The sequence below is a fragment of the Oncorhynchus mykiss genome, chromosome 17 (assembly GCF_057628025.1).
Source record: "Oncorhynchus mykiss isolate SJ-2025 chromosome 17, ASM5762802v1, whole genome shotgun sequence".
Lineage (NCBI taxonomy): Eukaryota > Metazoa > Chordata > Actinopteri > Salmoniformes > Salmonidae > Oncorhynchus > Oncorhynchus mykiss.
This window is the reverse complement of record NC_143038.1, coordinates 71,258,776-71,271,332: the sequence shown is the minus strand read 5'-3', so window position 1 is coordinate 71,271,332 and position 12,557 is coordinate 71,258,776. Positions and strand designations below refer to the sequence as shown.

At 40.4% G+C, this 12,557-nt stretch overlaps 1 protein-coding gene across 4 annotated transcripts in view; it reads right to left on the bottom strand.

The window, feature by feature from the left end:
* The window catches only part of LOC110494787 (glutaminase kidney isoform, mitochondrial), a 43,666-nt gene that overhangs the window by 17,555 nt on the left and 13,554 nt on the right, over nt 1–12,557 (bottom strand). For 3 of the 4 annotated variants that reach the window (XM_090206481.1, XM_090206482.1, XM_090206483.1), the window contains exons 5-7: nt 2,437–2,516; nt 1,872–2,035; nt 1,578–1,636 (exon numbers count right to left, since the gene is read on the bottom strand). In XM_090206481.1, the coding sequence (XP_090062607.1) occupies nt 1,578–1,636; nt 1,872–2,035; nt 2,437–2,516 (303 nt within the window). Of the gene's footprint in view, nt 1–1,577; nt 1,637–1,871; nt 2,036–2,318; nt 2,362–2,436; nt 2,517–12,557 lie in introns of those variants that run through there. The other variant, XM_036950909.2, reaches the window with a different exon arrangement.

Here is a 12,557-nt window from a genome sequence, read left to right as displayed (position 1 = left end):
GATGGCCCAAGTGACCCCAAATCTCATATGTCAATGCATTTTCTGTATTGGGGCATAAATAAGATAGTTTACTTCACAAAGATGTATTACACAGTAACATTTCCATTTCAGTATATCGATTCAATTGAAGATGAACAGGTAAACAGAAATCCAGACATAAACCCTGCTGTTATTCCTTCAGGTTATCTCCGTCTTCAGGTAATCTCCGTCTTCAGGTAATCTCCGTCTTCAGGTAATCTCCGTCTTCAGGTAATCTCCGTCTTCAGGTAATCTCCGTCTTCAGGTAATCTCCGTCTTCAGGTAATCTCCGTCTTCAGGTTATCTCCGTTTTCAGGTTCTTTGTCTTCAGGTAATCTCCGTCTTCAGGTAATCTCCGTCTTCAGGTTATCTCCATCTTCAGGTTATCTCCTTCTTCTTTATCTAACTTCCACTTGGAGTCCCGTCCGTCTTTATATATAATACATCCTATCAGTTAACCTTGTCTGCTGTCTATCTGACCTCTCTGTCTGCCGGAGATAGCGACACACACATACACACACACGCACGCACACACACACACACCTACACACCTCTCCAAAGACCCACAATAATTGTCTAAACTGATGCTCCCACCCATCTCAGGCTCCCTCCCCCAGCATGGTGTGAGGATGAGAGGAGAGTACCCCAGCATGGTGTGAGGATGAGAGGAGAGTACCCCAGCATGGTGTGTGGATGAGAGGAGAGTACCCCAGCGTGGTGTGTGGATGAGAGGAGAGTACCCCAGCATGGTGTGAGGATGAGAGGAGAGTACCCCAGCATGGTGTGAGGATGAGAGGAAAGTACCCCAGCGTGGTGTGAGGATGAGAGGAGAGTACCCCAGCACGATTCAACCAGGTTCAAAGAGTTAAGAACACGCAACACTACTGACGACACTACTGACGACACTACTGACTACACTACTGACTACCCTGCTGACGACACTACTGACTACGCTACTGACTACCCTGCTGACGACACTACTGACTACACTACTGACTACACTACTGGCGACACTACTGACGACACTACAGACTACACTACTGACTACACTACTGACTACACTACTAGCGGCACTACTGACTACACTACTGGCTACACTACTGACGACACTATTGACTACACTACTGACTACACTACTGACTACACTACTGATGACACTACTGACGACACTACAGACTACACTATTGTACTATGTGACTACTATGTACAGCCATGCCAGATATACCCGGGTTCAAATACTGTTTGACTGAGCTTGAACGTTACACAATGGGACCAATAGAAAAGACGACGAGCAGACAAGCATGTGTCAGGGACAAAGCCAAATTAGGTCAGTGTTGGGTCCAAGGCTGGCAGGCAACCTGGATCTTAGTTCTGTGTTTGTATTTGTTTTACATGTCAAACATTGAACTGGTTTCAACCACGTGGATTCAGAAACCACTGACAGTGACGTATATCGTTGACACATCATTGAGGGTGGGATGTTTTAGGGGAAGATTCAGTCAGGCAGGATATACTCATAGCATGTATACGTGTGGTCTGTAGGCCGTCTGCCTAGTTACCTTGATAAGAGAGCTGATGACAATGGCTCCAGCATTCACCATGGGGTTGTGGGGTTTGTCTAGGCACACAAATATCAGGGTTAAAACAGATTTAACACAGTATATTCATAGAAGTGGAATTTTGAGCGACAAGTCTTAAGACAGACGATATCACATCCACTTGGTAGAAAGTGGAAGAACTATCTTGTCACTTTGAACTCACGTGGCCTTAACTTCTACTGAAATCAAATCGTATTCTTCCGCCAAACTAACTAACACCCCTACAATATAGCAAGGGTTCCCCTTTATACCCACCTTCCTCATCCAGGTAGAGCTTGTTGAACTTGAGTCCGCTGGGCTCCATCCCCACATAGCGGTGTACCTTCTCTGTCCCAGCCTCGTGGATGGCCACAGCATACTCCAGAGGCTTCACACACGACTGGAGGCAGAAGGGCTGCTTGCTTTCTCCTACTGAGTGTCTGGAGGCAGGAGACAGGGAGGAGACAGGGAGAGAAAGGGAAAGGAGAAGATGGGGGGGAGACAGGAAAAAAAGAGAGGACAGGAGGAGAGAGGAAAACAGGGGAAGAGATAGGAAGAGAAACCAGGGAAGAAAGAAGAAAGGGAGAGAAGGCCTAGTTGTCAGCATAAGTAACTATTTCACATTCAGTTATGTTTTAAAATCACTTTTAATCTGCCAGACATCCTCTGTCCATCTACAGAACATAGAGACACACCCCCAGAGATCAGGACTGTTGTACATACCTCTGTCCATCTACAGTACACAGAGACACACCCCCAGAGATCAGGACTGTTGTACATACCTCTGTCCATCTACAGTACACAGAGACACACCCCCAGAGATCAGGACTGTTGTACATACCTCTGTCCATCTACAGTACACAGAGACACACCCCAGAGATCAGGACTGAACTTGGCCAGGTGGGGAATGTAGACTGCTACCTGTAACCAGAAAGTACAGACAGACCATTAGAACTGGTGCATGTTTCCAGCTCCAACACAGTGCAGTAATATCTAGAAATGCAGTTAGCCCCGCCCCCATTTTTTAATTTTTTTAAAAAGAAATATCAGAACTAACAATGTCAGAGTCTGGAATAAAAACAGTGCCTTCGGAAAAGTATCAGACCGCTTGAATTTTTCCACATTTTGTTACGTTACATCCTTATTCTACATCCTTATTCTACATCCTTATTCTACATCCTTATTCTACATCCTTATTCGATTAAATATTTTTGTTTCCTCAGCAATCTAAACACGATACCCCATAATGGCAAATGTTTAAAAAATAAATAACAGAAATACCTTATTTACATAAGTATTCAGATCCTTTGCTATGAGACTCGAAATTTCCATTGATCATCCTTGAGTTGTTTCTACAACTTGATTGTAGAACCCAATGGTCACTCTGACAGAGCTCTAGAGTTCCTATGTGGAGATGGGAGAACCTTCCAGAAGGACAACCATCTATGCAGCACTCCACCAATCAGGCATTTATGGTACGGTGGCCAGACAGAAGCGACTCTTCAGTAAAAGGCACATGATAGCCCACTTGGAGTTTGCCAAAAGGCACCTAAAGACTCTCAGATCATGAGAAACAAGATTCTTTGGTCTGATGAAACTAAGATTGAACTGTTTGGCCTGATTGCCAAGTGTCACATTTGGAGGAAACCGGGCACCATCCCTACGGTGAACCATGGTGGTGGCAGCATCATGCTGTGGGATGTTTTTCAGAGGCAGGGACTGGGAGACTAGTCAGGATCGAGGCAAAGATGAATGGAGTAAAGTACAGATAGATCCTTGATGAAATCTTGCTCCAAAGTGCTCAGGTCCTCAGACTGGGGTGAAGGTTTAACCATCCATCAGGACAACGACCCGAAGCACACAGCCTAGACAACACAGGAGTGGCTTTGGGACAGGTCTGTGAATGTCCTTGAGTGGCCCCGCCAGAGCCCGGACTTGAATCCGATTGAACATCTCTGTAGAGACCTGAAAAAAGCTGTGCAGATTGATGACGGGGAAAAAATGATTTAATCAATTTTAGAATAAGGCTGTAACGTAAAAAAATTGGGAAAATGCCAAGGGGCCTGAATACTTTCCGAATGCACTGTATATACATATACAGTATATATATATATATATATATATATACAGTCCCTTGCGAAAGTATTCGGCCCCCTTGAACTTTGCGACCTTTTGCCACATTTCAGGCTTCAAACATATTGTGAAGAATCAACAACAAGTGGGACACAATCATGAAGTGGAACGACATTTATTGGATATTTCAAACTTTTTAACAATTCAAAAACTGAAAAATTGGGCGTGCAAAATTATTCAGCCCCTTAACTTTCAGTGCAGCAAACTCTCTCCAGAAGTTCAGTGAGGATCTCTGAATGATCAAATGTTGACCTAAATGACTAATGATGATAAATACAATCCACCTGTGTGTAATCAAGTCTCCGTATGAATGCACCTGCACTGTGATAGTCTCAGAGGTCCGTTAAAAGCGCAGAGAGCATCATGAAGAACAAGGAACACACCAGGCAGGTCCGAGATACTGTTGTGAAGAAGTTTAAAGCCGGATTTGGATACAAAAAGATTTCCCAAGCTTTAAACATCCCAAGGAGCACTGTGCAAGCGATAATATTGAAATGGAAGGAGTATCAGACCACTGCAAATCTACCAAGACCTGGCCGTCCCTCTAAACTTTCAGCTCATACAAGGAGACGACTGATCAGAGATGCAGCCAAGAGGCCCATGATCACTCTGGATGAACTGCAGAGATCTACAGCTGAGGTGGGAGACTCTGTCCATAGGACAACAATCAGAGTATATTGCACAAATCTGGCCTTTATGGAAGAGTGGCAAGAAGAAAGCCATTTCTTAAAGATATCCATAAAAAGTGTCGGTTAAAGTTTACCACAAGCCACCTGGGAGACACACCAAACATGTGGAAGAAGGTGCTCTGGTCAGATGAAACCAAAATTGAACTTTTTGGCAACAATGCAAAACGTTATGTTTGGCGTAAAAGCAACACAGCTGAACACACCATCCCCACTGTCAAACATGGTGGTGGAAGCATCATGGTTTGGGCCTGCTTTTCTTCAGCAGGGACAGGGAAGATGGTTAAAATTGATGGGAAGATGGATGGAGCCAAATACAGGACCATTCTGGAAGAAAACCTGATGGAGTCTGCAAAAGACCTGAGACTGGGACGGAGATTTGTCTTCCAACAAGACAATGATCCAAAACATAAAGCAAAAACTACAATGGTATGGTTCAAAAATAAACATATCCAGGTGTTAGAATGGCCAAGTCAAAGTCCAGACCTGAATCCAATGTAGAATCTGTGGAAAGAACTGAAAACTGCTGTTCACAAATGCTCTCCATCCAACCTCACTGAGCTCGAGCTGTTTTGCAAGGAGGAATGGGAAAAAAATTCTGTCTCTCGATGTGCAAAACTGATAGAGACATACCCCAAGCGACTTACAGCTGTAATCACAGCAAAAGGTGGCGCTACAAAGTATTAACTTAAGGGGGCTGAATAATTTTGCACGCCCAATTTTTCAGTTTTTGATTTGTTAAAAAAGTTTGAAATATCCAATAAATGTCGTTCCACTTCATGATTGTGTCCCACTTGTTGTTGATTCTTCACAAAAAAATACAGTTTTATATCTTTATGTTTGAAGCCTGAAATGTGGCAAAAGGTCACAAAGTTCAATGGGGCCGAATACTTTCGCAAGGCACTGTATATACGGTGTGTATAGACAGTATGGACAGTATATGAATGGAAATGGTGTGTACAGCAGTGGTTATACAGTACCAGTCAAAAGTTTGGACACACCTACTCATTCAAGGGTTTTTACTATTTCCTACATTGTAGAATAATAGTGAAGAAATCAAAACTATGAAATAACACATATGGAATCATGTCATAACCAAAAAAAGTGTGTATGAACAAATCTAAATATATTTTAGACTTGAGATTCTTCAAAGTAGCCACCCTTTGCCGTGACGACAGCTTTGCACCCTTTGTGCATTCTCTCAAACAGCTTCATGGGGTAGTCACATGGAATGCATTTCACTCTTGGCTCCACTCTGCTCACATACTCTGCTGGAGATAGAAGCTGTTTTTCAGTCTCTCTGTCTCCGCCTTCTAGAGGGTAGTGGGGTGAACTGGCCGTGGCTTGGGTGGCTGAGATCTTTGATGATCTTCTTGGCCTTCCTATGATGGGTGTTGTAGATGTCCTGAAGGGCAGGCAGTACGCCCCCAGTAATGCGTTGGACTGACTGCACCACCCTCTGGAGAGCCCTGCGGTTGAGGGCGGTGCAGTTGCTATATTGGGCGGTGATGCAGCCCAACAGAATGCTCTCGACGGTGCATCTATAGAAGTTCATGGTGTCTTAGGGGCCAAGACAAATTTATTCAACCTCATAGGTTTGAAGAGGCGCTGTCTTCACCACGCTGTCGGTGTGGAGTGACCATTTCTGTTCCTAAGTGATGTATGTGCAGGTCGAGGAACTTGAAGCTTTTAACCCTGTCCATTTAGTTCAGTTACCTTCGCCTTCTTGGGTACAAGAACAATGAAGGACATCTTGAAGCAAGTGGGGTCAACAGACTGGGATAGTGAGAGATTGAATGTCCGTAAACACTCCAACCAGTCCAGCAGCCTTGCAAGGGTTAACACGCTTGAACGACTTAATCACGTCGGCCAAGAAGATCGGGAGCACACGGTCCTCGTGAGCGACGGGAGCCCACGTCGGCGGCTCTGTGTTGTTTTCCTCGAAGCGGATGAAAAAGGTGTTCAGCTTGTTTGGCAGTGAGGAGTCAGTGTCCACGATGTGGCTTTCCCTTTATGATTCGTGATTGTCTGGAGTCCCTGCCACATGCTTCTTGTGTCTGAGCCGTTGAATTGCAACTCCACTTTGTCCCTGTACTGTACTGTTGTTTTGTCTCTTTGATTGCCTTACGGAGGTCGTAGCTGGTCTGTTTGTACATGTCCATGTTTCCAGTCACCTTGCCGTGGTTAAATGATGTGGTTCACGCTTTCAGTTTTGCTAGAATGCTGCCATCTATTCACGGTTTTCTGGTTTGGACAAGTTCTAATCATCACAGTAGGAACAACATCCTCTATCCACTTCCTGATAAACCCAGTCACTGAGTCAGTGTATACTGATTCGACCAGGAACATTTCCCAGTCCGCGTGAACAAAACAATCTTGAAGCGTAGATTCCAATTGGTCAGACCAACGTTGGACAGTCCTTACCACAGGTGCTTCTAGTTTAAGTTTCTGCCTATAGGCGGGGAGGAGCAGCATGGAGGCGTAATCTAATTTGCCAGAGATAGGGCGGGGGAGGGCAGTGTAGCCATCCCCAAAGGGAGAGTAACAATGGTCATGTGTGTTCTCTGTTGTTTGAATTTCAGGAGTGTTTACCTCAGATTTCCTTTATTAGATGCCTAGTTACAATAAGTGCGGATATGTGGTTTCCAGTTTGCACAAACTCCAGTGTAGCTCATTGAGAGTTGTCGTGGTGTCGGCTTGGGGGGAAATATACAGTTGATGTCGGAAGTTTGCATACACTGCATTGAACTTATTACAACTCATTCTTCAACCACTCCCCAAATGTCTTGCTAACAAACTGTAGTTCTGTCAAGTCGGTTAGGACATCTACTTTGTGCATGACACAAGTAATTGTTCCAACAATTGTTTACAGACAGATTATTTAACTTATAATTCACTGTATCATAATTCCAGTGGGTCAGAAGTTTACGTACACTAAGTTGACTGTGCCTTTAAACAGCTTGGAAAATTCCAGAAAATTATGTCATGGCTTTAGAAGCTTCTGAAGCTTCCTAATTTGAGTCAATTGGAGGTGTACCTGTGGATGTATTTCAAGGCCTACCTTCAAACGCAGTGCCTCTTTGCTTGACATCTCGGGAAAATCAAAAGAAATCAGACAAGACATCAGAATTTTTTTTAGACCTCCACAAGTCTGGCTCATCCTTGGGAGCAATTTCCAAACGCCTGAAGGTACCACATTTATCTGTACAAATAATAGTACGCAAGTATAAACACCATGGGACCACGCAGCCGTGATATCGCTCAGGAAGGAGATGCATTCTGTCTCCTAAAGATGAACGTACTTTGGTGCGAAAAGTGCAAATCAATCCCAGAACAACAGCAAAGGACTTTGTGAAGATGCTGGAAGAAACAGGTACAAAAGTATCTATATCCACAGAAAAATGAGTCTTATGTCGACATAACCTGAAAGGCCGCTCAGCAAGGAAGAAGCCACTGCTCCAAAACCGCCATAAAAAAGCCAGACTACTGTTTGCAACTGCACATGGGGACAAAGATCGCACTTTTTGGAGAAATGTCCTCTTGTCTGATGAAACAAAAATAGAACTGTTTGGCCATAATGACCATCGTTATGTTTGGAGGAAAAGGGGGGATGCTTGCAAGCCGAAGAACACCATCCCAACAGTGAAGAACGGGGTGGCAGCATCATGTTGTGGGGGTGCTTTGCTGCAGGAGGGACTGGTGCACTTTACAAAATAGATGGCATCATAAGGAAGTAAAATTATGTGGATATATTGAAGCAACATCTCAAGACATCAGTAGTTCATCAGAAGTTAAAGCTTGGTCGCAAATGGGTTTTCCAAATGGACAATGACCACAAGCATTCTTCCAAAGTTGTGGCAAAATGGCTTAAGGACAACAAAGTCAAGGTATTGGAGTGGCCATCACAAAGCCCTGACCTCAATCCTATAGAACATTTGTGGGCAGAACTGAAAAAGCGTGTGAAAGAAAGGAGGCCTACAAACCTGACTCAGTTACACCAGCTCTGTCAGGAGGAATGGGCCACAATTCACCCAACTTATTGTGGGAAGCTTGTGGAAGGCTACCTGAAAGTTTGACCCAAGTTAAACAATTTAAAAGCAATGCTACCAAATACTGATTGAGTGTATGTAAACTTCTGACCCACTGGGAATGTGATGAAAGAAAATAAAAGCTGAAATAAATCATTCTCTATACTATTATTCTGACATTTCACATTCTTGAAATAAAGTGGTGATCCTAACTGACCTAAAACAGTGAATTTTTACTAGGATTAAATGTCAGGAATTGTGAAAAACTGAGTTTAAATGTATTTTAACATACATCCAAGATGTATTAAACTTCCGACTTCAACTGTATATGGCGGTGACAATAACCTAAGAAAATGATCTCAGGAGGTAATGCAGTCAGGCGTTTGATGGTGAGGTATCCCAGATCGGGAGTACAAATGGACATAAGTTCCTGTACATTACCAGAATCGCACCCTGATCTGTTAATCATGACACATACCCTTCCCTGCAGCAATCACATTAAATCAGAAGCAGGTCATGAAGCCAATACTGTACACGGTAAACAGATACTACTGTACACATTAAACTACTGTACACATTAAACAGATACTACTGTAAGCGTTAAACAGATACTACTGTACACATTAAACAGATACTACTGTACACATTAAACTACTGTACACATTAAACAGATACTACTGTACACGTTAAACAGATACTCCTGTACACGTTAAACAGATACTCCTGTACACATTAAACAGATACTACTGTACACATTAAACTACTGTACACATTAAACAGATACTACTGTACACATTAAACAGATACTACTGTACACGTTAAACAGATACTACTGTACACATTAAACAGATCCTACTGTACACGTTAAACAGATACTACTGTACACGTTAAACAGATACTACTGTACATGTTAAACAGATACTACTGTACATGGTAAACAGATACTACTGTACACATTAAACAGATACTACTGTACACATTAAACAGATACTACTGTACACGTTAAACAGATACTACTGTACACATTAAACTACTGTACACATTAAACAGATACTACTGTACACGGTAAACAGATACTACTGTACACATTAAACAGATACTACTGTACACATTAAACAGATACTACTGTACACATTAAACAGATACTACTGTACATGTTAAACAGATACTACTGTACATGGTAAACAGATACTACTGTACACATTAAACAGATACTACTGTACACATTAAACAGATACTACTGTACACATTAAACTACTGTACACATTAAACAGATACTACTGTACACGGTAAACAGATACTACTGTACACATTAAACAGATACTACTGTACACATTAAACAGATACTACTGTACATGTTAAACAGATACTACTGTACACATTAAACAGATACTACTGTACACGTTAAACAGATACTACTGTACACATTAAACAGATACTACTGTACACATTAAACAGATACTACTGTACACATTAAACTACTGTACACATTAAACAGATACTACTGTACACATTAAACAGATACTACTGTACACATTAAACAGATACTACTGTACACATTAAACAGATACTACTGTACACATTAAACAGATACTACTGTACACGTTAAACAGATACTACTGTACACGTTAAACAGATACTACTGTACACATTAAACAGATACTACTGTACACATTAAACAGATACTACTGTACACATTAAACAGATACTACTGTACACATTAAACTACTGTACACATTAAACAGATACTACTGTACACGGTAAACAGATACTACTGTACACATTAAACAGATACTACTGTACACATTAAACAGATACTACTGTACACATTAAACAGATACTACTGTACACGTTAAACAGATACTACTGTACACGTTAAACAGATACTACTGTACACATTAAACAGATACTACTGTACACGTTAAACAGATACTACTGTCCACATTAAACAGATACTACTGTACACGTTAAACAGATACTACTGTACACATTAAACAGATACTACTGTACACATTAAACAGATACTACTGTACACGTTAAACAGATACTACTGTACACATTAAACAGATACTACTGTACACGTTAAACAGATACTACTGTACACATTAAACTACTGTACACATTAAACAGATACTACTGTACACATTAAACAGATACTACTGTACACATTAAACAGATACTACTGTACACGTTAAACAGATACTACTGTACACATTAAACAGATACTACTGTACACATTAAACTACTGTACACATTAAACAGATACTACTGTACACATTAAACTACTGTACACATTAAACAGATACTACTGTACACGTTAAACAGATACTACTGTACACGTTAAACAGATACTACTGTACACATTAAACAGATACTACTGTACACGTTAAACAGATACTACTGTACACATTAAACTACTGTACACATTAAACAGATACTACTGTACACATTAAACTACTGTACACATTAAACAGATACTACTGTACACATTAAACTACTGTACACATTAAACAGATACTACTGTACACGTTAAACAGATACTACTGTACACGGTAAACAGATACTACTGTACACATTAAACTACTGTACACATTAAACTACTGTACACATTAAACAGATACTACTGTACACGTTAAACAGATACTACTGTACACGGTAAACAGATACTACTGTACACATTAAACTACTGTACACATTAAACAGATACTACTGTACACATTAAACTACTGTACACATTAAACAGATACTACTGTACACGTTAAACAGATACTACTGTACACGGTAAACAGATACTACTGTACACATTAAACAGATACTACTGTACACGTTAAACAGATCCTACTGTACACGTTAAACAGATACTACTGTACACATTAAACAGATACTACTGTACACGTTAAACAGATACTACTGTACACATTAAACTACTGTACACGTTAAACAGATACTACTGTACACATTAAACAGATACTACTGTACACATTAAACTACTGTACACATTAAACAGATACTACTGTACACATTAAACTACTGTACACATTAAACAGATACTACTGTACACATTAAACTACTGTACACATTAAACAGATACTACTGTACACATTAAACTACTGTACACATTAAACAGATACTACTGTACACATTAAACAGATACTACTGTACACGTTAAACTACTGTACACATTAAACAGATACTACTGTACACATTAAACTACTGTACACATTAAACAGATACTACTGTACACGTTAAACAGATACTACTGTACACGGTAAACTACTGTACACATTAAACAGATACTACTGTACACATTAAACTACTGTACACATTAAACAGATACTACTGTACACGTTAAACAGATACTACTGTACACATTAAACAGATACTACTGTACACATTAAACTACTGTACACATTAAACAGATACTACTGTACACGTTAAACAGATACTACTGTACACGGTAAACTACTGTACACATTAAACAGATACTACTGTACACATTAAACTACTGTACACATTAAACAGATACTACTGTACACGTTAAACAGATACTACTGTACACATTAAACAGATACTACTGTACACATTAAACTACTGTACACATTAAACAGATACTACTGTACACATTAAACTACTGTACACATTAAACAGATACTACTGTACACGTTAAACAGATACTACTGTACACATTAAACAGATACTACTGTACACATTAAACAGATACTACTGTACACGTTAAACAGATACTACTGTACACGTTAAACAGATACTACTGTACACATTAAACAGATACTACTGTACACATTAAACAGATACTCCTGTACACATTAAACAGATACTACTGTACACATTAAACAGATACTACTGTACACATTAAACTACTGTACACATTAAACAGATACTACTGTACACATTAAACAGATACTACTGTACATGTTAAACAGATACTACTGTACACATTAAACTACTGTACACATTAAACAGATACTACTGTACATGTTAAACAGATACTACTGTACATGGTAAACAGATACTACTGTACACATTAAACTACTGTACACATTAAACAGATACTACTGTACATGGTAAACAGATACTACTGTACACATTAAACAGAT